At 30.7% G+C, this 27,349-nt stretch overlaps 1 protein-coding gene across 1 annotated transcript; it reads right to left on the bottom strand.

Moving 5' to 3' along the window:
* Nucleotides 1-501: 501 nt before the first annotated feature.
* Nucleotides 502-27,349, bottom strand: LOC123711057 (short neuropeptide F). The gene is made up of 6 exons (XM_045663456.1): nucleotides 27,283-27,349; nucleotides 10,553-10,642; nucleotides 4,958-5,136; nucleotides 2,592-2,702; nucleotides 1,224-1,310; nucleotides 502-939 (listed from the first exon to the last, which is right to left on the bottom strand). Exons 2-6 carry the CDS (start codon nucleotides 10,638-10,640, stop codon nucleotides 877-879), a joined length of 528 nt encoding a protein of 175 aa, XP_045519412.1. The 5' UTR covers nucleotides 10,641-10,642; nucleotides 27,283-27,349; the 3' UTR covers nucleotides 502-876.

Here is a 27,349-nt window from a genome sequence, read left to right as displayed (position 1 = left end):
CCACCTTTGTCTTTGCGAATTAGAACAACCAATATTGAAACTACGCTTGCAATGTAACTTCTATCTCTTATAATTAGATTTTACTGAGAGGTGTTAGTAAGTCATTTAAATCAATACGTGTCTCATGCAATTCCTCTTTCATATATACATAAACGGAGAATTTGGGTCTCAAACAGCTCTATGTATAGGCAATTTTATTACTTGACGAGGTATAATCAAATTAATAAATAGAAAGGAAATCACTTGATACATAAAATAATATATCAATATTTGAATGTGATGTGTACGATTTTTTTTTCAAAGTAGCCCTTTACCGAGGACTAATGTAATTAATATTTTTCGTATATTGAATCAAAACATTTACTAAATTATATCCTACAGATAATGTTGTTTCATTATTCATCATTTCATTACTGCGTTGAACAAACTTAATTTAACATAATTATTGGGTTTGCAATTAAAACAACTTTGAATCTTTGGTTTTATATTTCAACTTATACACTTACTAAACTATACAAAAATTTGAGTTCAAAAAGCTAGAAGGTAAAAAGTGAAGTGAGGAATTTTTACATTGCCCAGCTCTATAAATGTAAAAATCGTCACTTTTTACAAACTAAAAGACAGTCTTTGTATACTTAGCAAAAAAAATTGTTTACCCGTATTATTGCGTAGAAAAGCAATAAAATAAATTTGCTCTACAAGTAACATTATTAACAATATCTATACGATTATGTACACAAAGCTTAAGATTAATGAAATAACATCTAAATTGATTAAAGAGACACTTAAAATTGTAGATCAATAAATCATTACTTTCTTATATTAAGAGATTGACAATTTTATTTGGAGCGGAGATATGGTTATTTCTCTTTCGGTTTAATTCTGTTGCCTGTCGTCTTCAATTGAGCTGCTTGCTTTCACTTCCTTGGGTATGGCCGACTGAAGAAAAAAAAACAATAAATTAGCTATAAGCTCCGTTGAACTGTTGTAATGAATTTAAAAAATAGAACTAAGTGTCAAAGTCAATAAAGGCATTAAGGACATGACAAAATTATAAAGAAATTCTATTCTATAAAGAATCTTAATTTAAAAGTAATTATTGGAAATTTCCCACGTGCCTGTAACAAAGAAGTATTAAAAATACTCTCTTAGATTAAAATATCGATTCTAAACAAATCCCTAACGTATTAATGTAATACCCAAAACCAATATATCAAAAATACCTCATATGGAAGTAAAAACATGTTGTTATCTGATCGTCGGCCGAAGCGAAGCCTCATTGAGGGTGCTCTCACGGCGCGGTCTTGCTCCTGAACAGGAAAACTAGTCAACAACGCTAATAAAATGAACAATAGCGATAACAAGAAACAAACTACACTTGTCACGTTTCAACTATAATACAAATCCCTCGTAACCATTAGGTGTTGAAACAAATGAAACTTTAAGAAAAATATCTACTTTAAGCTTTGTTTAACTAAAAACTTAACTTTAAACTCATAACTTCCGAACTCGTAAAATTTTTACTGACCCATATATCATTATATATATATTCATTTATTAAAGTTTACTACATCGTACATAGTACTAAATCTACTGCATATTTTACAAAATCTATTACATTGTTTGATAATGGAAGTAAAAATAAGTGTTTCATAAAGGAAATTAAAAATTAAAAGATCCAACCAAAACATATACAAGATAAAATAAGCATACAATAAGATTTGCAGATTGGTAAAGTAGATTTTTTTTTAGCAAAACAGGGTATAAGGTTCGAGATAGGCACGCAACAGTGCCTTCTCTAAAACCGATCAGCCCACTACCGAATAAATCCAGCTCTGGATAAGCACTGTTCAATCCTTTAAATTCGCGAAGTAGAAGGTTTTTGGAAGGAGGAGTTTGGAAAATCCTTCTGATTTTAGACCTAGGGAATGAGTAAGTATCTTATATAATTAAATGGTTAACTGATTTCGTACTATATATTCATTCGAATTATAATAATTTTATACTACTGCTTAGGAATATCAATTGAAATGAACTAGTAGAAGCTTCAGAATACCGCAAATAACACATAAACTCAGGTGTATCTAATAATAGAGGGTTGTTAAGGTCAATATGTTCGTTTCTGGTTTTTACAAGATACGTCGGAGTTTATGGGCTATGGAATGGATCAATAAGGCGGATAAGCCTCTACAGAGCTATCTTTCAATGCTGAAGAGTATATTTTCAGCGGGATTTCTAGATTTATTAGGAAGCTCTTTTGCTATTGTATTGTATCTTTTGCTATATTTTCATTGTAAAATAGGTAGATCCATCGTAACTAAACGATCAAGATTTTTATAGTTTAAATTACATACACATTTAAAAGTATGAAATTTGTCCTACAACTTAAAAATAAAAATATTTTCTACGTCTATTGGACTGATTATATTTCTAAACGCAAGTCATGTGTATAACATAAAACAACTGGTTTCCTGAGAATCGAAATTAGGACGTCTGACTAAAATGTATAACGTAAAAGTTAGAACTATTTAGCCGTATTCGGCTTAATGTTGCAAGATTTGGTTTTAATAAAACAATTTCATATAATATACCTCTTGGGGAAAGATGTGTGGAACAACACGTTCATCAGAACGTCGGCCAAAACGTAGACGCACAGGGGTGCGAACTTCACGCAGGGAAAGAAGCTCATCCATTTCATCCAACTATAAAAATAATAGCACTGTTAAATACATCCAGAAGTAAAATACGTATTTTTTTTTGTTCAAACTCCGTTTGGAAATCATACAACAATTTTAAAAGAATCAATGAAATTCATACCTCTTAAAAATATGTTTACGCAATAATACATTCATAGAAGAATTACGTAGCAAATTCCTAGGATGTATAGAAAATTCATACAATAAAATCTTTTGTGCTACCGTGTTATTCTGTCGTGATCCGGATTACATCCACATCGATATTGCTTTTAAATACTTGGAATAAAGGCGGAATTAGATATTTATAGGAATTTTATTTTAAAGTAAGTTACATTGTGAACTTTAAATCTAAGGCGAAAAATTGTAGAGGCCTGAGCTCTACCTTAGTACTCTGTTCTCAGTGTACATTATGTATAATATTATATCATTACACTGCACTTATGAGGTTACGAGTATATATGCAACACTTGTTATACCGAACATATTTAGACGTTTCTTTGTTTAGTTTGTCTCGCTGGCTTTGTTAAAATGCACTAAAATTTCTACACGAATCAAATTCAATTTATGTACATTTACGTTCTCTCATATATCAACTTTAACTAATTAATTTTGTTATCACGTTTTATTGTATAAATTGTCTTATACAATTAAGTTTTAAAGTTGTTATCGTTGTCCACTATACAGAAACGTAAATATGCACACAAGTAGGTAAATTTATCGTTGTAACAATATGGATGGATATGGAATGTGTATACTATGATCGTAATAACGTGTGAATTCTGTGAAACATTTTCCGCTGCTGGACAAGCCTTGAATTATAGTGTTCAGTGACTCAAATAATGATTTAGAAATATATACTGTTATAGGAATATTAGTTTGGAATTTAAATACGTAATATAACAAAAATTTGAATTAAGTTCACATACAATATCAACATAAACATGGTGTGTGAAAAGATAACTAGAAGATTTGTAGAAGGTATGGTATAGGGTGTTTATTACATTATTTAACTCCCTCATTTACAAGCGTTATGAGCGCAACCTGTTGGCTTAACTCTAGTTTGACCTGAAAAACGACGGTGGCGGTGATGACGTATTTGTCTATTAGACAAAAAATATTAAACAGATACAGGAATCCGAGGCCCAATTCGAACGATTTAAGCATGACAAATGTTTGATATCAAAATGTTTCAGAGTCGGAAAAATTTAATTTAAGAGACCCAAAATTTCTTAACACCACTATTCAATACTCTTAATAATATGTATCTAAATTAACATTAATAATTGTAAGCCATCTAGCAAACTTGAAATATTACATAATAGCAAATATAGATCTGATTTTGGAATTAAAGAAACAGTATATAATAATAAATACATGATATTCAATTAAGATCCGCATTGAGGATCTTATTCCTTATCAACAGTAATTTACTACAAAGAAATTGATAGTGAAGGTATCGTTATCCTATCATAATTGCACATATACCGTGTAATCCAATACCTTACACGTGCCGATAAGATAAATAAAATCGGAGTTGTAATAAAAATGTTAGCAGATGACGTAAATATATTTTGACTAGAGCTTTGTTCTTATAAAAAACCAGTGTTAGCTTAGTGGCTTCAGCGTACGACTCTCGTAGGTTCAACCCCCGGCTGTGCACCAATGGATTTTCTTTCTATGTGCGCATTTAATATTAGCTCGAACGGTGAAGGAAAACCGGCTTGCCTTAGACCAAACAAAGTCGACGGCGTGTGTCAGGCACTGAAGGTTGTTCACCTACTTGCCTATCTTATTAATAAATTATCATGAAACAGATACTGAAAAGGATATAGCGCCATTGATTATTATTAGTTATCTGTCGTTATAAATTAAATTTATTTCTCTAATTGGCTACAATTTAACTCCATCCAACATAAGAAGTGTAGTTGGTACAAAAGCTAAAAATTACAGAACGTGAATTTAATTAAATTAATCAGTGTTTACTGTGTTCTTTTGTTATATTTTAGTAGTAGTTAATAAATATCTATGAGTTTAATATTTTGCACGTCACATCAATAGACCTCGGCGCTTTGTACTTTAAGTCCACAATACGATTAAAATATTATATATATATATATATATATATATATGTTACAGATACCGGCAACATTCAGTATTGATGGGTCTTGTGAACGTATCAAGAATATATATAACATGTGGTTTTTTGTTAATTCTATGTACGTCGTTGTAGGCAAGGGCAATTTTTGTGGTATTTAACTTACTGGTGCTTGAGGTGGCATGTCAGGGTCAGATCGGCGGCCGAAGCGCAGGCGTCTTGATGGCGATCTAACGGATTTGCGCGCAAGAGCATGCCCGCCCAAAGCATCGTGTTGCGCTAACAGAGCGTAGAGCCCCCCTAGCGCGTCCCAATTGCTTTGGCTTTCCGATAGCGAAGGTGAAACTGCAATAAAACCTCATTATTAGCAATTCCTTGGATGAAAAAAACAGTGACAAATATTATAAGCATCTTACCAAACAACAATACATTCGAGGTACTTATTTATCCCACGACTTAAAGGTGATGTGTGCATATAATCGCGATGTATAAAAAAGTCATAAAATGTTAAGAAATTAACTGCAATAATTAATTATAACTGTACATATCCTTAAGTTTTTTAGTTTAAAATACTGTATTATCAAATTCAGACTGCAAAAACATATTTTAACGATTATGATCATCTTTGACGACTGGCGGCATCTTGCGACACGAATTAGTTTTTACTGATTTTAATGTACACAATAGAAGGAGTCTTAAAGAAAACATTAAGCAATATCAGGATAATTTCACGCAAACCAAGGTCAGCCAATACATAATTATCTAAAAACTATTAGCGACACAGCAATGTATCACTTCCATTGGGGGTTTATATGAATAATTTACAACTACACTAACTTGTATCTCGTAAGCCTAATTAGAAATGCATTGCAACTGTATTGTTACTTGTTATACTTTGAACTAACTCTGATCGAACTGCTATCAAACCTAACTGTGTCCACATACCTTAGAAACTATAAACTTAGATATTGTCAATGTATAAATCTTATTATACATTTTGGTTGTAATACAATTACTGTATAAACAATGTCTTAATGATTTAAACAGTTCTTTTTCAGAATTAGCATTTTGTTTTTAAATTATGATTATGTGGCGTGAAAATATAAAACTTAAGATGAAATGATGGTACAGTTCGATTGCAACACGATCACACTTTTCAAATCATCCCTTTCGCCGTATTGAACTGGGGAATTCCCCGCTTGGGTATCTTTGAGCCTAGAAATTACAAAGTGTGTTTCGTTATCAATTCGGATGTTCCGCTTCTCGTACCTATGACCGTTTCGTAAAAGTATTAAAACATCTTCCATCGGCCTCGACCTATACGGTGAGTATTTTCTTGACACCAATAACAATAAATAGTAAAAGTATTTCGTAATTCAAACAAATTCTATAAAATAAATATAAAAATCATCATCATCGTTCCATTTTTAATTGTTTATATTTATTGTACCAGTGACAATATAAGCCGATTTCGACGCTTCGTCACGTCTTTCACTGAAAAAGCGAAAGCTTATTGCTTATTGAATGAATAATAAATCTTTCCTCAATTTTGTTTCATCATTTGAGATATTTGAACATGTATTACTTGTGTATAGTGTATTGTGTTTGTTTGTCTATATAAATACATATTAAAGTAATATTTATCGATGTACATACTAGTATAAGAAACTTATTAATATAGCAATCCGAGTTGCAGACTAAATATATGAGAGAGTGAGAACTAAAAACTTAACAACCCTAAGCCTAACAAGTTATACCCTAACATATAAGTAGTGATTAAAACCTTAGGTAACAGGCGGAGCCCTACGGTTAGGGTCAGAGGTAGTCAGATTTTTTCGAAGCTATCGTGCCACCTCACTACGATAATTAAGGAGTGTTCGCCGGGAAATGAACTTAAAAAAAACCAGTGTCTCTACAACTTTTTCAGGTCTGGGTCTTAGATGTATCTATTTCATGATTATTTGTCAATCTAATAGGCAAGTAGGTGATCAGCCTCCTCTGCCTGACACAATTTGTTGGGTTAAGGCAAGCCGGTTTCCACATGGTAGTTCCTTCGCCGTTTTAGCAAGTGTTAAATGCATACATAGACAGAAAATCCATTGGTGCAAACGGGGATCGAATCTACGACCTCAGGGATACGAGGGACACTCCTAGGACAACACTGCTGAGCAAACTAAAAAGATTGTAAAATTATGTTTAATAAGAGTAAACAAGATTTATAATAATTTAATTAACAATGGTTTAAATTGTAAGGTTATTCTATTCGAAATTTTCACACAGCTTCTATTGACGGAGTATTAAATATGTAAATGTTGAGACCGTAAAATTTAATTTATTAATGGTAACTGTTTCTTCAAAAAGGATCTATATTTAGAATTACAGTTTTCTCCACTCCACAATTATGTTTATATTCATGGAATCGCGTTCAAAAGAGTTTTTTTGGTACAAGTCGTTAAAATAATTTAACTTTTTCAAAAGATTCCAACATGCCTACACTAAAATAACAAAGATATAATGATAGTCATTTAATACACAATATATATGTTATATTTCGTTTGATATTAAAATAGCATCTTTATATTTAACTTATGGATTACAATTTTATTGTAACGGTTGTGATTTCCTTTTAGGCAAAAATAATGTTTATGTTTCTCTCAATCTGTATGGAACCCGAAGGCTTTTAAGCCAATCAATTGTTGACTATCATACCACATTGATTTAGGAATGTAACCACAGAATTTGCTGCTAATAAATCTATTATAAATTGTTAAAGTGACGTCATACTTTCCATTTTCCTGGTGTCCTTTAACAATTTTATACAAGATTGTTTCTATGTCGTGTTTTCCACTTTTAAATACAAAGCACTTTTGTTTTAAGACGGCTGGCTTATAGACAAGACGCAATGCAACGGAATAACGGCTAATCCTCAAGCTCCTTGGAACTGGATTTCCTCTTATCTCTTCGTTACAATACAGAAATACAGCCTTTAACAGTACTGTAAGTAACATTAACTATTGCGATAATTTCGAATCAAATGTGACTTAGATATTTTTTTTATTGTTCACCGATAGAAAGGTACAGGTTGTATTCTCAAAACAATGATTTTTTCTAGTGAAAAAACCCTTCAAATTATTAATGAGCTACAATTACAAGTGCACCTACCTAAAATTATTTAAATCTATTCCACAACTTGACATCTGACACACAAGACTGTTTAGTACTTTAGTGTACTTTAAAATAACGCGGTAATTTATTTTTTAACAAAATTATTGTTCTTGTGACTATAACGATCTTTACTGGTTCTTACCAAGTCTAGAAACCAGTCTCCCAATACCTGCTTTACTGTAATCTTATTGTTTGTTGCCAATGTCATATGGGAGAAAATAAAGACATTTTTATTATTATTACTTTTTATCCTTACATATTATAAAATAAAGTTCTATATGTTTGATATCAAAAACTACTAAACGAATTAAATACGGCTCATTAATATGGTGGTGGGCCAGAGTTTAAGGTGCATAATTCATTAATATTTATGAATAAATGAATATAGTATAATAAATTAATTAATATTGAAAACATCGCAAAAAAAGCTTGCCACAATACACGAAATCCGCGCTCGAAGCTACGGGCGGAAATTAGTTGTTAATATTAACCTTGGTTTGTTTCATACACGTTTCATTTCACTTTGATTTGTTCCGGTATAACAATTGCTAAGTTTAATAAAAAATAATCAAACAGTTGAGTAATTGTTTGATGTTTATAGCTTTAATGTATCAAGATAATCGCTATAACAGTTTTATTGAGACATTTACTTAGGCCTTATATTATAGCCATTAAATAACATGTCATTTAATTCGACAGTTAATGGGGAACGTGACGTGAGCACGTAGTTTAGATTTACGAGTCAAGCTATGTTTTGTTTGCGTTATTATGATGCCTGACAAATATGACGCACATTGTTGGCATGACTTAAGTAATTACACATCTTCCATACGTTGGTTTTTAAATTTATTAAAGTTGTACATTCGAAAAAATATTTTAATTTTAATTTATCCCTGGGTTCGTAGGTTCGTGTCCCAGTTCTAACATTCGCTGGTACAGTGAATTTCCTTACAAGCAACAAGCGAGTGTTATAACTTTTTCGTTTTTAGTTTGCTGAGCAGTGTTAGCCTAGTGGCAGCGTTCGACTCCCATCCCTTGAGGTCGTAGGTTTGAGCCCCGGTTGCACCTATGGATTTTCTATCTATGTATGCATTTGACACTCGCTCAAACGATGAAGGAAAACATCTAAAACTGGCATTCCTTAGCCCCAAAAACTCGGTGTGTTCAGGCACAGAAGGCTTGTCACATACCTACCTTTTATAAACAATCATGGAACCGATACAGAAATCTGAGGCCCAGACCTAAAAGGTTGTAGCGCTATTGCTGTATACTGCACTGCACTATAAAGTTTTTCTTAAGATTTCCAATAATGCGAATTTCCTGTCCATATTATTTTTTATTGACTGACGGACCCTTTAATATCTATTTCGTGGTAAATAAAATGCATAAAAGGTTTCACAGGATCGTAGCTGATGCTTACGTAGAATGTACTCTTTGAAAGTTCTGTTTTTTGTAGAATGATATGAGATAAATGATAGATATTAAAAATAGATACCAAATACCGCAAAATAATTTATTATCTGTTTAAGAAATACCATTAATAATAATTGTAAGCCCTAAGTTTAATGCTACTTAACGAATTAAAACTTTGAAATCCGTCTTGAGTTTTGATTAATGACCTTCTGTTACGATTAAATTATTCCTTTCAATCAAGATTGTATTTAAATATATTTGTAATTTAATAATAATAATCGTTTATTTGCCAAGATAGTATTACAGTGGTTAGATCTATCAATTACAAATATCCGCACAATCAGCCATATAAATAGCCATTAGATAAATGTCTACAATGTGTTATTAAGAACATAAAATAATGTCAAAGTTTAGTTCAAACGTTAATAATAATTAATAAATTTTAACGTTAATAATATTTATTGGTATTATTTTCTTAAACGTTATACAGATTTATGTTAAACAGAAATCTTTTTGATATGTTCATAATAAACTTCTATGTTATTTTGAAATTTTGAAAAATCTAAATAACTGTTTTAGTTTTTGTTGTTTTTCATTTAACATTCAATCGAAAGTATCACTCATTGAATTAAAAATACTAAAATTAACGATCAATTATGTAAGGAATTTAGGTAAAACTTTAGATTACTACTTATATACGAAATCACACGGATGTATGTTACTGTTTGTTTTAATTAAAATATATTACATATATATAGTTTCATTTATAATATAAGTTGTGTTCACTATTATTTTTTAGAAGTAGTTGGTTCTCTTAAGTAAAATTTTGAGTGGATAATCAGCACTTACCATGGCTCCTGTATATCAAAATCATTTTAGATTAATCCGATTAGTTCACGCGCTTTTGATTTAAGATTATTGTACTATTGAAGCGCTAATGCCGCCTAAACTTGACGCTTCATTTAGAATTATCAAAATTTATACAATCATGGTGACTATGCACATCCGTGTGTATGAATTTTTTAATTATATTATTTTAGAAAAATATTTCTACCATAAATATGTGTTACATTAAACACAAGCTACCAACACATTGTGCGCTTGAGATTAATCCCGCATATACGTCAAATAACCTCAATTGCGGAGAAACACAATTTATGTGCAAACGAATGTGATAACTCACCGTCATACTGCGAGATTGCTTGCGCAGTTCCAGACGAAGTGAACCCAACAGCACACAGCACCACGATAAGAACCAAATTGCCGGACATAGCTGAAACAAATGAAATGCATATGAATATTGGATGAAAAGGAGTTTGTTTTGTTAATTATTAACCCATCTCGTAGTAATCCGGTAAAGTTAATGTATTTGCATAGATACAATAGCAAGACTGTATCAGTCTTATATATATATATATATGCATACTTTAAGATACACATAGCATATATAGGACTGATAGAGATTTCATAACATAAACTATTTTTTAAAATTATTTTTGAAAGACATTAGTCATAAACGTATGCTATTTATAAAAATGTTTACCTAACTCATTTTATAATTATTACCGATAATTATCAGCCTAAACTTAAACTTCGTGAAAATGTTTACTATTGATTTTTTTCAAAAAAATATGTAGTTAAAAATGTTAAACATAATATTGGTTGAAGGATAAAAAGAAATAAAACATACAAATGTAATAATGCCTATACTAACGGTTGTTTTCATCCATGTCGTTATCTATAGACAGTACTAATTAAAACATTTAATGCTTTATGTATTGTATGCATCTATAATAGCCACGAATCCTGCACGAGTAAGTATTGATGATAAGAATACATTACAAATAAAATATTTCAAGTAGGGCAATAGTTTTCAACTTCAACTTTTCTTTTAACTTTGTAAATTGAAGTCGGTAACATCTAGGATTTTGGTTTGTCCTATCTTTCGAAAAATATATCTAGTTTTGTTTTATTAAAGAAAAATCAAATCAAAGTCTCAAAGAAAGGTTTGGAAGTGATGATAATGAGAAGCTTAAAAAAATAGAAACGTAAATTTTCAATGAATTTGGGTTTGTATCAAAAGTTCTAATCAAATATCTACTCGTGTACAGACAATATTCCTAAGCAACACGTTTCCAACATTCAACAGGCTAATACTAACGGTGCGATGTCACGCGAATGCTGCCGATATCGTGACGTCATTAATCACGGTTATCACTGGGCCTGTCTTGCCCCCAGCTTAACACGCATACGTTTTGCGACCTTTCGCTTCAGAGTCAGCAATTCCGTGATAGATCGCTAAATTTCGTCGGTGTAGTAGTTTTTTAACGTGTCAAACAAATGAATGTTTTTTCATTAAGCTCATTATTACTACTAGGTTTTATGCTGATATAGTAATGAGAAAATTGTTTATTGTATATTTGATATATATGTTTAAAATAGTATTTATTATAATTAATATTATTTATTAAGGAAAAATATATTTTTCTTGTAAAAGGGTAGACGTTACCTAAGGTTCAGTCCGCTAAACACTTCATAGACTAATTCTTTTTTAAAATATTATAATTATTGATTAATATTCCAATAAGTAATTGTCTATATCTGTAGCTTTTGCGTAACAGAGTCCAACCTCAGTCCTTCAGAATTTTTTTTCTCTCCTTCTTTCGTATATGATACGGGACAGAGTCAGACGAAAAGGCAATATTCAAAAAGGACCAATTCATATAACAGGCAATATCTTGACTGGGAATATTAATGGTCTTATCGTTCACAAAAGAATGTTGGACAGCACAAGATACAAATTGTTCGAGCCTAGTATTCTTTCTTCAACAAAGTTTCATATAAAATCCAGTTCCATGTAAAATCATTATTTTTATGCCATCCCGCAATATTGTATAGCCTCAGACTTTTATAGCCAAAAACGTTTCTGTTATGTTATGAGTGATGGTTATTTACCATTTTAATAAAAGTGTAATATGCGAAGGCCTTGGAAATTCGACTTAGGGTCCTTCAAGAAAAGAACGTACCAATTCTTGAAAGGCCGGGAACGCATTTGCGAGCCTTCTGGCAACGTGAGTATCCATGAGCGGCGGTATCACTTAACATGAGGTGAGCCTCCTGCCCGTTTGCCTCCTATTACATAAAGCAAATTATGAATGCTTGAGCGTTATCGACAGGTTATATTCATATAGCATCGTTTCTTGTAAGACAAGGTTATATTGTTGAATCATTTTAAACACTTGTTTATTTAATGTTTTTAACAATCCTTGTCATTTCTTAAATATGAAATTATCAATTCTGAGTCTTAACATTGAGTTTTCTGAGAAACTAAAATGAATTAAAGTTACGTCACGTTATGTAAAGATATGAACAGTTTAGATTAAAATTACGATTTACTCCGATACAGGGATATAGATGTATAACACAGTGTAAATACAGAACAAAAAGTCAATAAGAAAATTTTAAACTTAATATATTTGAAAGGCATATTAGATCTTCATTTATATTCTCTTATCGGCTTTATAAAAAGCAACACTTGCTACAAAAGACTGATTGATCGTTTAGACGATCGTTCATCATGTTTGGATTTGGGTATAGGACATTTTAATAATAAATACAACCATTTTATGAAGTATTAATATGACACTAGTTTCTGCCAACGACTTTGCTCGGAGTATGTTATTTTAAAGGCTAACAAACGCCGAAATACAAACAGATAACTTATCTGAAAATTGTTTCGCTTTATTTAAATTTATATTATGTTACTTTATGTGAAGCGAGTATAGTTAAGTATAAATACCTATGTCGTGAAAGAAAGTAAGAAATATAGATAGTCATTGCTTGGTATTTTAAGATAGCGGAATCATTTAAAGCAGTCATATTCGCATTCAACGTGGATATACCTCCCTCTCTAGCCAAAGAGATAAAGCAGAAATACATAGAAGTGAAAAGACACAACGTTATTTACAAATTGGTGGATGAGGTGAAGCAGCCCAACAATCAGAAGATTCACACAACAGGAGGAGCTTATTGGTAGATAGATATTGAAATAAATAAATAAATCAATGGCGCTACAACCTTTTTAGATCTGGGCCTCAGATTTCTGTATCTGTGATTTATGATCATTTGTTTATCTAATAGGCAAGTAGGTGATCAGACCTTCTGTGCCTGACACACGCCGTCGACTTTAAGGGTCTAAGGCAAGCCGGTTTTCTCACGATGTTTTCCTTCACCGTTCAAGCGAATGTTAATGCGCACATAGAAAGAAAGTCCATTTGTACACAGCCGGGGATCGAACCTATGACCTCAGGGATGAGACTCGCACGCTGAAGCCACTAGGCCAACAAAGCTGCTGCAGATAAATATTCAATCATAAAAATTATCACGCTAGTATAACAACTAATTTTATGTAATGTTATCTAGTAGGTGAATTTCTTTCTCAGAATCAAACACAATTGTTCCACTTCAATTCAGATGAGCAAATACAAAATGAACTAAAACAAAAACCCACATGAGTTTTGAGATGTAAGTTCCTTCAATTTAATTTCGGGTTGTGGTTGGATTACTCTAGTTTAGCATAAACGTTTTCAATGTGTCACATTTAACATCCACATGAAATTCGTGCTCACATCCACATTAATACTTTAATTTAACTCGACCAAATATTAAAAAAGGAATAAAGGTTTTTTGAATGTTTAACAATGTTCTGTCTTAGTTATTTTTCAGCTCAGATGCTCGTAAAGGCGTCGTAGCACTGTTGTCTGCTTTTTAAAAATCAAAATATCGATTAGACGTTGCTATCTGCGCTTTTATAAGTAGTGATTTTGCTAAGTTTCTACTTCCCTTATTTTTTTGACGTTCACAACTGTACATTGTGTTGCTTAAATTAATAAATGATTTTTAACTTTGACTTTAGTATTAACAACCTGTATATATAAATAATTTACACGGGAATTCAATTTAAAGAAACGTAATTGTATCAATAAGTATTTATGTAGAAAAAGCTGTTAATCTCATACTATGGGAAATATTTTTGGTTTTTATACATTCTATTTTGAGGTTAGGTTCACCAACTATAATTTTTAGCTCATTGCTCGTGTTCATAATACAGTTTATTAGTTATGCATAGAAGTTAATCCTCGATAAATCGGAAATAAATATGGATGTACAAGCATAGTAATGCCTATATTAGGGGATAGCGATGATTCACGGCACGTCTTTGATCCATGAACCGGCAAATTGGTTGTCGAAGCGACCTCCACCTGTGCACTATGTAGACACTATGTTGCCTTTCACGCAACTTTACCTTCTATAAACTTTTGGCTTATATTTTTGAGAGTACTCCTAAAATCATTTTTGTTATAAAATAATAATTTTTAAATAATGAACACCTCATAACTAATTTGAAGTCATTTAAAAAAAATTAAATAACCAAACCCACTTTTATGATCGGATATCCTGCTTAATTCAAAGCTATAAGGTTTATGCCAATCGCATTGGAAATTATGCCTTCATTACGTTTCACTAAAGTTTAATTAGTTTTGAAGGATTGATATCGACGGATTCGATAGAAGTTAGTGCTGGTTCCATTTGACTAATACTCGAAGGTATTGAGAGGTCACTAAGTCCTAACATTTAAGATATTTGCTGTTGACATTGGCTGCAAGTATGAAATTGCAATTTTAAGCTATATTTTTCAGTTATAACAGGAATTATACTTAATTATAACCACGTGTTGCATTGTGAGTTTTGGTTTTGATTCCCAGCGTATCTAATCTAATAATACGTGCTTAAACCGAACGACTTTTGGAAAATAACCGAAACTTAAAAGCTAAGATCCATTTATTAAATTATCTAGAGTAAAATGAATATTATGATATATAAAGTAAAAGGATTGTATAAAATAAATATATTTTACGTCTATTTTAAAAGAAATTCAGCAATATCAGTGTGGCTTTTAAACATTAATAATTCATCAATGTTTTTATTACGTACATTTAGCGTTTTCCAGTCAATCATAGCTTAAGTTCTATTTAAGTATACATTTATAAAAAAAAACAATATTGTCGTTTTACTATCCTAAACTTAATTTTTCTACATCGAATAGGAAACACTATAATAGGTACTTTTAAAATCACATTAACAGGTTATTCAAGTGGAGGATGATATAAATTCGATTTTGTGACGAATCTGATAACAGGATCACCCAAAGTGTTCGGTGAAATTGAATCCTGGATCCTTGTCCGTAGCGGCTTATCCCTTTGATATGGGGCCCAAGTGAAGGATCGGCATGCCGCGGCAATTCTCAGCAGTATAACACTAACGAAGTGGTAGTAGTTTATTGCTGCCAACGATGTTACTAAATAGTTAGGTGATATATTTTGTATTTGATAAAATCAAAGTGTGACGGACTCAGGGACATACGCATACAATGCACTAATCATAATATTCCAAAAACTACCTACCCATATCTTAGCTTACACTCATTTGCACACTGGTAGAAAATTGTATCTGATAATATACAATTTTCTTTTATATACTATAGCCTGCTATGTGATTAACATATTATGGTAAAGACAAAAAAGAACATAATAAAAGCCACATATGGTTACACATATATACACTAGACAATCAAAGAAAAATATCAATGAACATATATAATTAAATATTTAATTCCAAAACTGGGTCAATCATGTTATTTTAAATGCAAAACTCCGCAACTCCGTAGCACCGTAGACAATGTAGAACATTGATACAGAAGCGCGCTTATAATAAAGAGCACATGTCCATAGCCTATTAATAAATTAGTTATCAGAACTATTACCGTTTTATAAATAATGTTTATAAATCACTAAAGCGAAACTTTGTATGTACCAATTATCTCTGATTAAAAAATAATACAGTCTTCTAAATTGACATGACATCAGTTAAATCTACATAAATGAAGCATTTACTCCGTATTCAAGTTTGAAACTTCAAATAAAAAGAAGCTTAATTATGACCGTATAAAATAATTTACTTACAAGGCAGGTTATCACTACCGCCAAAAAATTAACGCCCATTTCCCGAGATTAAATTTCCTAACAAAATTAGACAAGCTTCGCTGACGTGTTTATTGCGTTTCTAAGAAAGAAATACAGGAATTGAAAATAGAGGTGTTATACACATTAAAAAAATAGAAATCACAAATAACATATATTTTTAAAATGTGTATAACACTTTGTGCGTGCTCATTAAACCTGTGGCGCAAGAATATTTTCAATCTGAATATTTTCAATCATCCCTTAGATGTGCGTATTAAGTTCATTTGTTTTTTTTTCTAATAGACATGTGGGTGTTCAGTGTTCTATTTCTGACACCCGCCATCGGCTTTTGGCTCTGTGGCATTCCGGTTTCTTCGATATGTACGTAAAGGTAAATGTAAAAGCGCACATAGACAGAAAGTTCATTGGTGCACAGCTGGCGTTGAAACCTACAACCTCAGGGATGAGTGTATGAATAGAACAAAGATATAATATAAATCTCGACTTCTTTATTTTAAATCATTGGTAAAATCACAGAGAATGTCCATACAATTCTCTCCATCGCACTGCAATGTATTCGGTTCTACCAAGTGCTCTGATTTAGGCTAGTGATTCGCATGGAATGAGGGTTGCGTTAATGTAATTTTCGAGCTCGTTCAAGACAAATTTATATAATGGATTTGACGTAGCAACACCTCGAGATAACGCTTAATATACGCTTTGTATTTAATAATATTTAAATAACTTAATAGAGTATTGATTATATTTTGATAGGTATATGCGCTTAGTTATTGCTCCATCACCAAAGGCAACGGTGGGGCGTCATAGTACTACTCCTAACACAACGTTAAGAGAATCTGTTAGACAATTACAGTAAAAGGATAAAAAAGTGATAACGCTAAGAAAAGTCGTAGGAAGAATCACATTACAGAACTTACATTAACAGGATTGAATCATTTCAAAGGCGGTTTTTGTCAACTTTTTATGCCCGTCTTTACTTAAAAGACTCGTCACAAACCTACAACATTCGCCATAAAAAATTTGACCCTGTGTCACTTGAATTGTGATGTGACGTCATGAATGGAAGATACACTATATCTTTACAAAATAATGGGTACGGCATTGTTTGCTAAAATCCCCTGCAGTACACAGTTGTCTAGAAACAAATATTCCTTTAATATGTCTCACGTGTGTGCTCATCGTTTAATGGTCTTGTTAATAGATTGTGTCTGGTTTACAATAAAACTGTGAAAAAAACTCGGTGGACAATTTCAGCAACTCCATGGAGACCTTTTGCCAAATCGTTTTAAAATCCTTGCTGTGGGAATTATTTGCAGTGTATATTTTATGGATGCTTGGCGAAACCATCGACGTTTGAAGAAGTATTTGTATTGAAATACAAAGAGTGGGCTGAGATATTGCAGGCTACTCGACTGTTATGAAGCTGCATTGATCTGGTTAGCAGTGAGATTTCTTATTTTCATGATATTTTCACACATGTATATCTATCATACATGTATCATGTCCATAACGTATATTCATAAGTATCTGATTGTCCTAATTGTAACATGCATGATATTTGATACTTAAGTTATTGTTATTAAATAATATTGGGTATAATAAAACTAACATTTATGGATTTAACATAATTAATACTGAACTTAACAAAACAAAAAGATTGTTAGTTAATTGTGAAATAAACAATAATTACAAAATTAGTAATACGATAATATTATAACTGTCGAATTATGTATTGTATAAGTGAACTATGATGGATAACTTTAGTACCTGTAACCTTTTCAATTGAAAATATAAAAACAAAATACAATATGTATGGAACATTCTCTTGTCACAAAATATACCATTTATACCAAGCACTAACTATGGATTCAACTGATGAAGGTTGTATAAATAAGCATAATGTTGGAAGATAAAACGCACGTGGCCATAAACCGAGCGCGCCCACAAATTGGCTCGTCTATAGCCAATCAAAGGAAATCCCAACACTAATTGAATGCGGTGATGTTGTATTGATTTTATATTTTACGCCATCGACCTGTCACCTATCGAGAAAGCTAATTATAGTTCGTCTCCTCATTCCTCCTAGACCTATTTTAAGACGACACCGCTACGAACACCTTTACGTATTTTATAGATCATAATTGATCCATTGTACGACAAACAATTTTGTTTAGGCATAAAACACAAACATAATGAATTTATTCATTTCAATCACGCCTGTCTACTATCTATTTACAATAAAATATTTCTGCCAAGAATCGAACCTCACGCGTTAACCGCTTTTTCCTAGATGAGTTATTTAAATACCCACATACCTGCATTAAAATTATTTTTTATTCAGCTTATTTGTCTGAAGAATTGGATTTACTGAAGAATATTTACAAAGCTCTCGGAATGTTGTATTGAATGTAATGTCCGGTATCGACTTGCCATTCAACGTTCATGCCATCTTCATTTTATACTTTTGAGATATTCATTCTTGAATTTTAATAAAACATTCAATACATTTTTATTATCTGCGCTTGAATAAGGCCCTTTTTGTATCAACTACGGTATTGATTGAGCGGTTAAAAGAAATGAAAACAGTGGTATGTTTTGTGTAATTGACATACCTCTGGGGCGAAATTGTATTAAAAATCTAAAGCAAATTTTTAAGAGTAAATATTATGATTATTAAACGAATTACAAACATTTACAATTTACGTTGCATTTGAAGAATTTTTTTTTACTATATCGAGGCGACGGTCTAACAGAGAAGCATATATACTCGGATTTATACAGGTTGGAAGTTTTTGATACGACGAAGCTCTATTGCAATGTTAACCTTCTACTGTTAATTGTTTAATATTAAAAAAAACTTTTACAGATTAACTCCTTGAGTTACACCGTATTTTTGTATATTATTAATAAATAACATTTAGTGATTATTTAATGGGTAATTAGTATAGATTTAAAGGTAAAATGTTTAAATAATGGTAAAAGTTACTATGAAGAAGTTAATGTAAACATTAAAACGTCAAGGGATAGTTTTGACAAGCTCCCTGTTGAATAGCGCTAACGAAAGCTTATTCGGATCGTGAAGCGTGAGATGTTCGGAATATAGTCAATAATCAAAGACCGGAGGGCCGAATAATATTGTTTATTCAAACATAAAAGAAGCCTTTGCCTTTATATTAGCCTCTGCTTCATTTATAGACTTACAATCGCAAACGCTTATGTTAGACATGGGTAAACAACTGAGTAACTACACATAACTATAATGGTATCTATTTTGAAACAAATTTTCTAACTTTTAAGTAATTTATATTTAACGCATTTAATTATACCCTACATCGACTTCTATATAAGATAAGAAAAAGTTATAGTTGGCAAAGTTTTTGATTTCGGGAAATAAAATCTCTCAACATTATTAGTTATGGAATAAAACTAAACGTTAATATATCCTACGAAGCCAATTACTTATATCAACAGAAAAGGTAAATTTCTAAAAAAGAATACCGGTATACCAGGACAATAGAACGGGAAAGTCTCAAGTGTTTGTCCAGGCCTGCTCAGTAAACCATCGTAGATGAGCGATCGCCTGCCCTCTTGATATGAGAGCACTTTGTCTTTTACCTCTTTATATTACCAGACCTAAATTTTTTGTCAAACCTACTTTTGATTATTCAAGTACGAACGTTAATTAACTCATATGTACCTTGTCAGAATTTATTGAACTAACGCTATTCAAATATTCAAATACCAAACTTGATTTGAATCAAGTTTATGTTTGCTTAAGATCTAATATTCATTATTAAGATTATCTGAAGTGTGAAGTAGCTTGTAATAGATTTACATCGTGACATCACATTTATGGGCCTACAGGTTAACGTGATAATCTCTAGGATACGTGCTTATCTGTAACTGGATTAGGTTATAATGAACTCAAGACGTTTCTCCGGGTAGAGGCTAAATGTTACCCAAGATAACATCTAAATGTACCATGGCCACGCACGACGTGGAACATAATTGGTCACCCTTTGGGTCATCAACGTTTATATATACGTAATACTATATATTGGTAAATAATTGATAATACGCTTTTTATTGTATTTTATTTTTTCCAAAAGAAAGTACTCGATTCGTAGTAGTTGGAAATACTTCTTAGGTTTGATGTAGTTGTTTTTTTGTATTTGTTCAAACTTTTTAGTAGTTGCAATAGATCACAGCATTAATATTGTGAAGCAAAATGCTTTGTTAATAATATTAATGAAAGAACATGTTGATTTTATAACTGCGTGCGAGAATTTTATTAGGATATGGCAATAACAAATTACGTCCCATCAGCAACAAACTATATTATATTATTCATTGTATATACAGAAACAATGTTCCTTACTTTAGTCCTTTATAATAATCCCGAATCCAACACTAATCGTCACGGACGTGTAAATCTCTATTGACCGACCCTTTTCAAAATAACAAGTTTAAACTAAATCTCACATCGCAAATAGCGCGTAAATTGATTATATTTGTTTCATTATGAATTCATCTAAACGTACGTGAATGTTGAATAGTCTTGCAGAGTTGTTGGCCATTTCATAAATATTCATAAGGATTAAATAAATTCCAAAGGGTTTTACGAATTCCATGTCCAAATCAAACGTGATCAAGCAAGTAGAATTAGGTGACCCTTATCTAACTGAAAACATTGCTGGCTGAGTTATTTTTTATACAGAGCTTGAAATAAACTTCGAGTGAAGACAATATCCTCATTACTTATTTATTGTATGCCCAATTTGTTACGCCAAGTTATCAAAAAAATAAACATTTTTGATAAGCTGTCAAAAGGCATTTTTGTTCTTTCATCTAATTATAAAGAAATTAACTGAAGTATGTCTTAGATAAAAACGTCTAGCTATCAACGCTTATAAAACTTAATCAACATAAAGTGTTTGGGTTTAAAGTGCTTTTATAAATGATTTGTTTAAATGAATGATCAATACCAAAGTTAACTTCACTTATTGATAAATCTTAATTTAATGTTTGACAGTTTGTCACATTTGGTGACAAATTAATGAATTTGAAATGTTTCGATGGTCAGCTTATCCGATTTGCGGGAATAACTTACCGGTTCCTTATAGTACTTGAGTATTTATTATAAAATAGATACCTTTTTGGAGTGTAATGCTATACATACAAATATTATAGCTTTGTATAGATAAGTGACAGAGTTAAAACCGTGTAAGTATATTAAATAAACTAAGGTTAGTAGTTGAAGTTTTGTGGTTATATCGTTTATACAAACGCAAAAAATCTAAAACAACGTATACATGTGAAATTTATGGACACAAAAACAATAGTTACCACAAAAATCTTCCTTAGCATATTGAAAATAATGTAGACTTCATGAAAAAGTATATATTCTTTAATGGTTTATTAATTCTTTGATTAATTTCTCATTTCGTATAGGAGGAAGTGAATTAAGATAGGCTCGACAATTTTCCTTGAAGCACGTTGTACTGACGATTATTAATAATAATGAGACTATTGAGAGACTATAATGAGAATATATAAAATTTGCCTGTACCGCATATGTATTAATTAATTTGGAAATAATTATAGCACAGTAACTCGGAGATACCGTAGCGTAGACTTACTAACATACAACAAAAAATGTCTTTTTTTCCTATTAGTTGAGAAAGTAAACCCTTGAAGTTTAGTCAACTCTAAACTAGCAATTAATTTAAATACCTTTTGCGTGTATTTTTTTTTAAAAAACAAAAGTAAAAAAAAAACATACTCTTAAAAATTCAGTATGATTTCTGTGCCTTAACAAATTTGTGTAATTGTGTCTAGTTTTTTTGCAAACAAACGTTATTTTTTAACTAAGCACTATTACAGCATCCTATTACTATTAGTTTGATTATATTTTATTCTATTACTTATTCTATTTATTATATACTAAGACGATTTTATTATATAGGTTTGGAACAGTGTCACGACTATATCTAATGTATGTTTAGGATAAGATTGTTACATTGCATACTAATTAGTAGTTTTCTCATCAAAAATAACATCCGACAACGTAATAATATAAATGATATTATAATTTACGTGGCAGTGTAAGCAATTTCTAAAAATCAACATAAAGAAAACAGCGCTCACAAACAGCATTCACAATGTATGTTGCACGTGAATAATAAAATATCTTCTCTTGTAACAGCCTTGGACTAACATCAGTTTAGAAAATAAATGAAATCGTTAGTGAGGTTTTTGATATTATAAGACTGGAAATAATGCAACAATTATGTTTTGTTTAAAATCTTTAATTTCAATCGAATTATTTAAAAAAATGGTATAAGTTGTGTTTTTGAGATAGAAATTCCTTTTTTGCTCGTAAAAATATATCGTGCCATCTTACATTATTTATATAAAGGGGTTTAAATATCGTTGTGTCTATATATACATATATAACATTACAATATACGATTGTAAATATATATAAAAATTATTACGATATAAATCGCCTTTTAACTCCGTGAAAGTGAATTTTTCGCTAAAATTGTTTTCGATGTTATTGTCTATGTAATACAATAGGCTATGGGTATGGAATGCACTACAATAAATAAGTGATGAGTTGACAGGTGACAGGGCTGGTCGGCCGCAAACAAGCAATACCGTACACACCACAAAATCGATCTCGGCACACGTCGCCTTACAATGAGGACGCAATGACCGCTAAACCATGTTATAGTAGTAAATGTATGAAATGAAAATAATTTTTATTTTTTTAATGAATGTATATTATAAATTCACATTTGAATAATTTCATAGGATGGAAATAATTCTAAATGTTTTTAAATAAAAAAAAATAGCCGGTTTGTAGCCTTATTTACATGGAAATAATTCTTTTCACGATAAATAAAACCTAGGACCCAACCGCACAGTCAATATTACTATCGTAATAAGCATAAATTATCAAGTAACAAATTTTTGCTAACGATTGTTTTAATACAACTTGGGTTAAGCTACTATATTCTAATTAATTCTAATAGCTGTAAATTTACAATAACGGATCTACACAATGTTCGTCTAATATTATTTCAATATTATTATGATATACTTAGCGATATTAACTCTTATATAGCAACAAATATTCGAGTTGACTAAGCCAAGACTCGTCGCTTTTTATAAAATCGATTTTTCTTTAAAATAAGCTGTATATTATTCAAATGTGTAATAAAGACAAGTATTTATATAAGATCAAGATTTTTAAATGAATATGCCAAATTTACTTATTTAAGAAAGGTAACAAAAGTTAAATTGTTGTTTTAACCAACAATGTATGTTTGTAAAAAGTTTACTGAAATTTTCATTTGAATGTATCGTCTATATTTTATTAATTATTCGTTAAATCAGATCCAAAGGGATAACCAAAAAAAAATTTGAAATCAAATATATGAATTGTATATGCCAATACTTACCTTATGTAAAATTATAAAACTACAATACCCTCTATATATACTAGAATAACTAGAAATAGAGTATTTCGAACGTATCCTCCGGGATAAGTATACCATAAAATGTCTCGTAATTTTACATTAAAACATTAGAGGGACAGCATTGGTTTAGAAGCCTTTAAGTGCAATGCAATCGGACTGTGCGTCAATGGAATAGTAAAATGTGTTTATGATCGTCCGGTCTAGGGTAAAAACGCATAATTTGCTCATAAAACCAGATTTTATCACCAAAGACAACACTTCACTGTTTAGAATAACGAGTACTTAAAGAGACTAGCAGACTTTATTATTCACTTATAGACGCTCATCAATTAACGGTTAGGTAAGACTTAAGTAAATATTAAAATATGTTCTGCAATCGAAGGTCAAAAAAGTATTTCTTAAATCAGTTGTGAACTAATGTCGCCACAATCTGTGTCATAGCTGTGTTCTTCTCTGTGTAATTCTCTACAAAATTAAATGGATGCCTTGAATGGTTGGGTATGCAAACGTTAATTAAAACGTTAATTCGCTAGCATTTTTTGTCCATATTTGTAATGACATTTTTTACTACATTAACTAGCTATAAATACTAAAAGAGAAAAATAATTTTAAAGATGCATAAATTATCCTAAAATAATTGGTGTAATCTATTATAATGTACTGTTTGATCATTCTTAAAGAATGCTCACGATCTAAAAAGTAATGTATTTTTTAATACGGTTTAAAGGAGCACCCATGTGTAAGTAACTCTCAAGAGATTGTACCTGTTTGCCATAGTAAATGTCAATGCGATCAGATAAAAATAAAAATATACATGATACGCAGTTATACCTTATTTTCGTAATTATTTTTGTACTTAAGTATAATCGTTGGTTTATCTAAATTTTATATTTTATAATTTTCTGTCATTATTTTCTTTAAAAGCAATTACATAATTTAACACATGGCACAACAATAAACGGTTCAGAAAACTTTAATAAATAGCACCGTTACCACTACCAAGAGATCTCTTCCAGGCAATTAAATTAATCATAAATAATGGTAGAACTCAGTAAAGGCGTAACGTATGCAAACAGAAATGAAAGAGATGTGACAAAATTAAAAAACAAATGAATTGCTCGCTGGCTGTCAAATTTTATCATATTGAATGCCTGAAACTCATAACGTTGACAATAAAATTTTATACAAAAATATTATTTTAATTAAATATTGCAAGGAGATGTTTGTTTATTCTAATCATATTTTCAAAATTACAATTCCATAAATAGATTGTAAGAAATATTTAAACGTGATACGAATGTAATAGAATAAATTAGTAATATTTTACCAATCAACAATTTAAATCCGCCAGCTGTGTGCTGAATATAATATTTAATTTCGGATAGATTCGATTTGTTATTTACAAGTAAATCTATTTAAGGTTTTCCCTTGTTCTGTTGTAGACGTCACAAATAATTTATTGACAATAATATGATTTGTAAGAAAGTAAGTAAAAGGGAAAACAAAAAAAAAACACCAACTAATCGCATCTATTCTTAAGAGTAGTTTTTAGTATTTACAATAAGTTACTTCTGATTTTGGTATATTTTCTTTATAATTGCTTTAAATAAGATGAAACTGCTAAATTGTCCGTAGACTTGTGTAGCATGTAAGCAAATATATCGAGCTACGGCGTAGGCTTGTAGACGGTGGCGTAGCCTCTAGGCATAGAATCTGAATAGTTGTTCAAATAGCGTGCGACACTTGACTGCACTGTTGGCACGGATGCAACACCTCTTTGCAACTTGTTTTTGACTTTAATATTCAAGAAGCTTTGTGACACGGTTTTAATGTTAGCATTTTTTATACATTCTAATAGGACATGATACAATCAAGGACACCTACAATGCTAGAAAAGTCGCAATTATGTCACTTGTAAAAAATGTACTGCAAAACAAAATGTTTCTAGCTCGTTTGTATCTCATATGACAGATATTATTTAATATTACAAATTAATATCTTTTTGCATTTTCCGCCATTTTCTTCTAAAAACAAAAACTCACAATATAATACTACTATGTATTATCAACCGCTAAAACTTAAACCATGTGATAAATCTTAAATATAAAAATTTAAACGTGTTTTTGTTCTAACAGACTATGATTGGAATCAAATTAAATCAATTTTAATTAAGTCTTATCTTAGCTTTAAAATCAATGTAAGTTACTTAAATATTCAGGATTCAAGAAACTTATTGAACTTCAAACAAAGAGTTTGAAGATGTTGTTCTTACAAAGTTATCAGTTACATTCGAGGTAATTAATTAGAATCAGCATCGTATATATTTTTAACAAATCCAATGTTAATTTCTTTAAATAAGTGAAATAACGAAACATTCCTAAGTTTCTTCAAATTGGAGTCTTGGTTTTAGAACATGAAGAATTAAAAACTTAATGCGTATATGATAGTAGATAAAAATGTGTCGGAGCAACGGCATTACTATAATTTGTGTGTTGGATAACATTTCTTGTGTATTAAGCTATGTAATGGATTATAATGGCACTTGCAAGCCAAGATGATAAGGTTAGGTATAATGTTTACAATGTATGAAATAGTGTTAAATCGTTTAATATACTTTTTATACAAAAATCAATAAAATGGGCAATAGCTAGTTTCATTATAAATATTCTCTGAAGTCCAGACAATTTCTACGTAATTACGATAATAGCAGAGCTGCTTTGCTCGATCGAGTGTAAAATAAATATTTTCCAGTCGATTTCAGAAGTGGCGACATTTAAATTTGCAATATCTCTACATAATTACAAAGATTTTAATTACTTAGGCTTTCTTCGAATATTTTTATACGAATAAATTAAAACAATCAACTTATGTTGCAAAACTATTGTTTTTATAATAATTTATTTTTTGAGTTGAAATCTATTAAATATTACTGTAATACATGTTTTTCAAGTGTTCAAATATTTAATCCATCAAATTTAATTAAAAAATCTCTTGTATTTCATGCTAATAACTATGGTTTTTAAAAAAGTCCGACTTTCGTATCAACAATGTAAATAATACTCGCTTATTTTTATGACCAAACATTTACTTTACATCTCTCTCGTTAATACATAAACTGTTTGTTTAGGTTTATGTACACTTACTTCCTATTTTAGAATGTTAAGTTATAAAAAGCTCTCGTGTTTTTAAATACGTTTAGAAGTATTTTACTTTGAACTGCAATATATTGAACGAAAATCACTTTTCCCTACATACTACTTACTAATGTTATATGCTTTATTATTTAACAGCTTAATTTTATATTGTTATGCTGTATAGAAAAACAATATCAAAAATGTTAGAAACCCCGCGTTATTCCTAATCGATATTATAAAAACGGAGCTTACCTGACACTGGCAGATGTACGATGAAAGTGACACTCAGTTAACGGTACCCGGATTACTTGTTTGAAAT

Source organism: Pieris brassicae, chromosome 6 (genome assembly GCF_905147105.1).
Source record: "Pieris brassicae chromosome 6, ilPieBrab1.1, whole genome shotgun sequence".
Lineage (NCBI taxonomy): Eukaryota > Metazoa > Arthropoda > Insecta > Lepidoptera > Pieridae > Pieris > Pieris brassicae.
Note: the sequence above shows the minus strand (reverse complement) of the source record. Positions and strands in the feature narration are given on the sequence as shown.

Excerpts from the sequence above, each read along its gene's own strand:
- LOC123711057 (XM_045663456.1), bottom strand. The coding sequence starts at position 10,640 with ATGTCCGGCAATTTGGTTCTTATCGTGGTGCTGTGTGCTGTTGGGTTC. Across the intron at positions 1,311-2,591 it reads CACACATCTTTCCCCAAGAG|GAGCAAGACCGCGCCGTGAG; the intron begins GTATATTATATG and ends TTTCCTGTTCAG. Across the intron at positions 940-1,223 it reads TGTTTTTACTTCCATATGAG|TCGGCCATACCCAAGGAAGT; the intron begins GTATTTTTGATA and ends TTTTTTCTTCAG.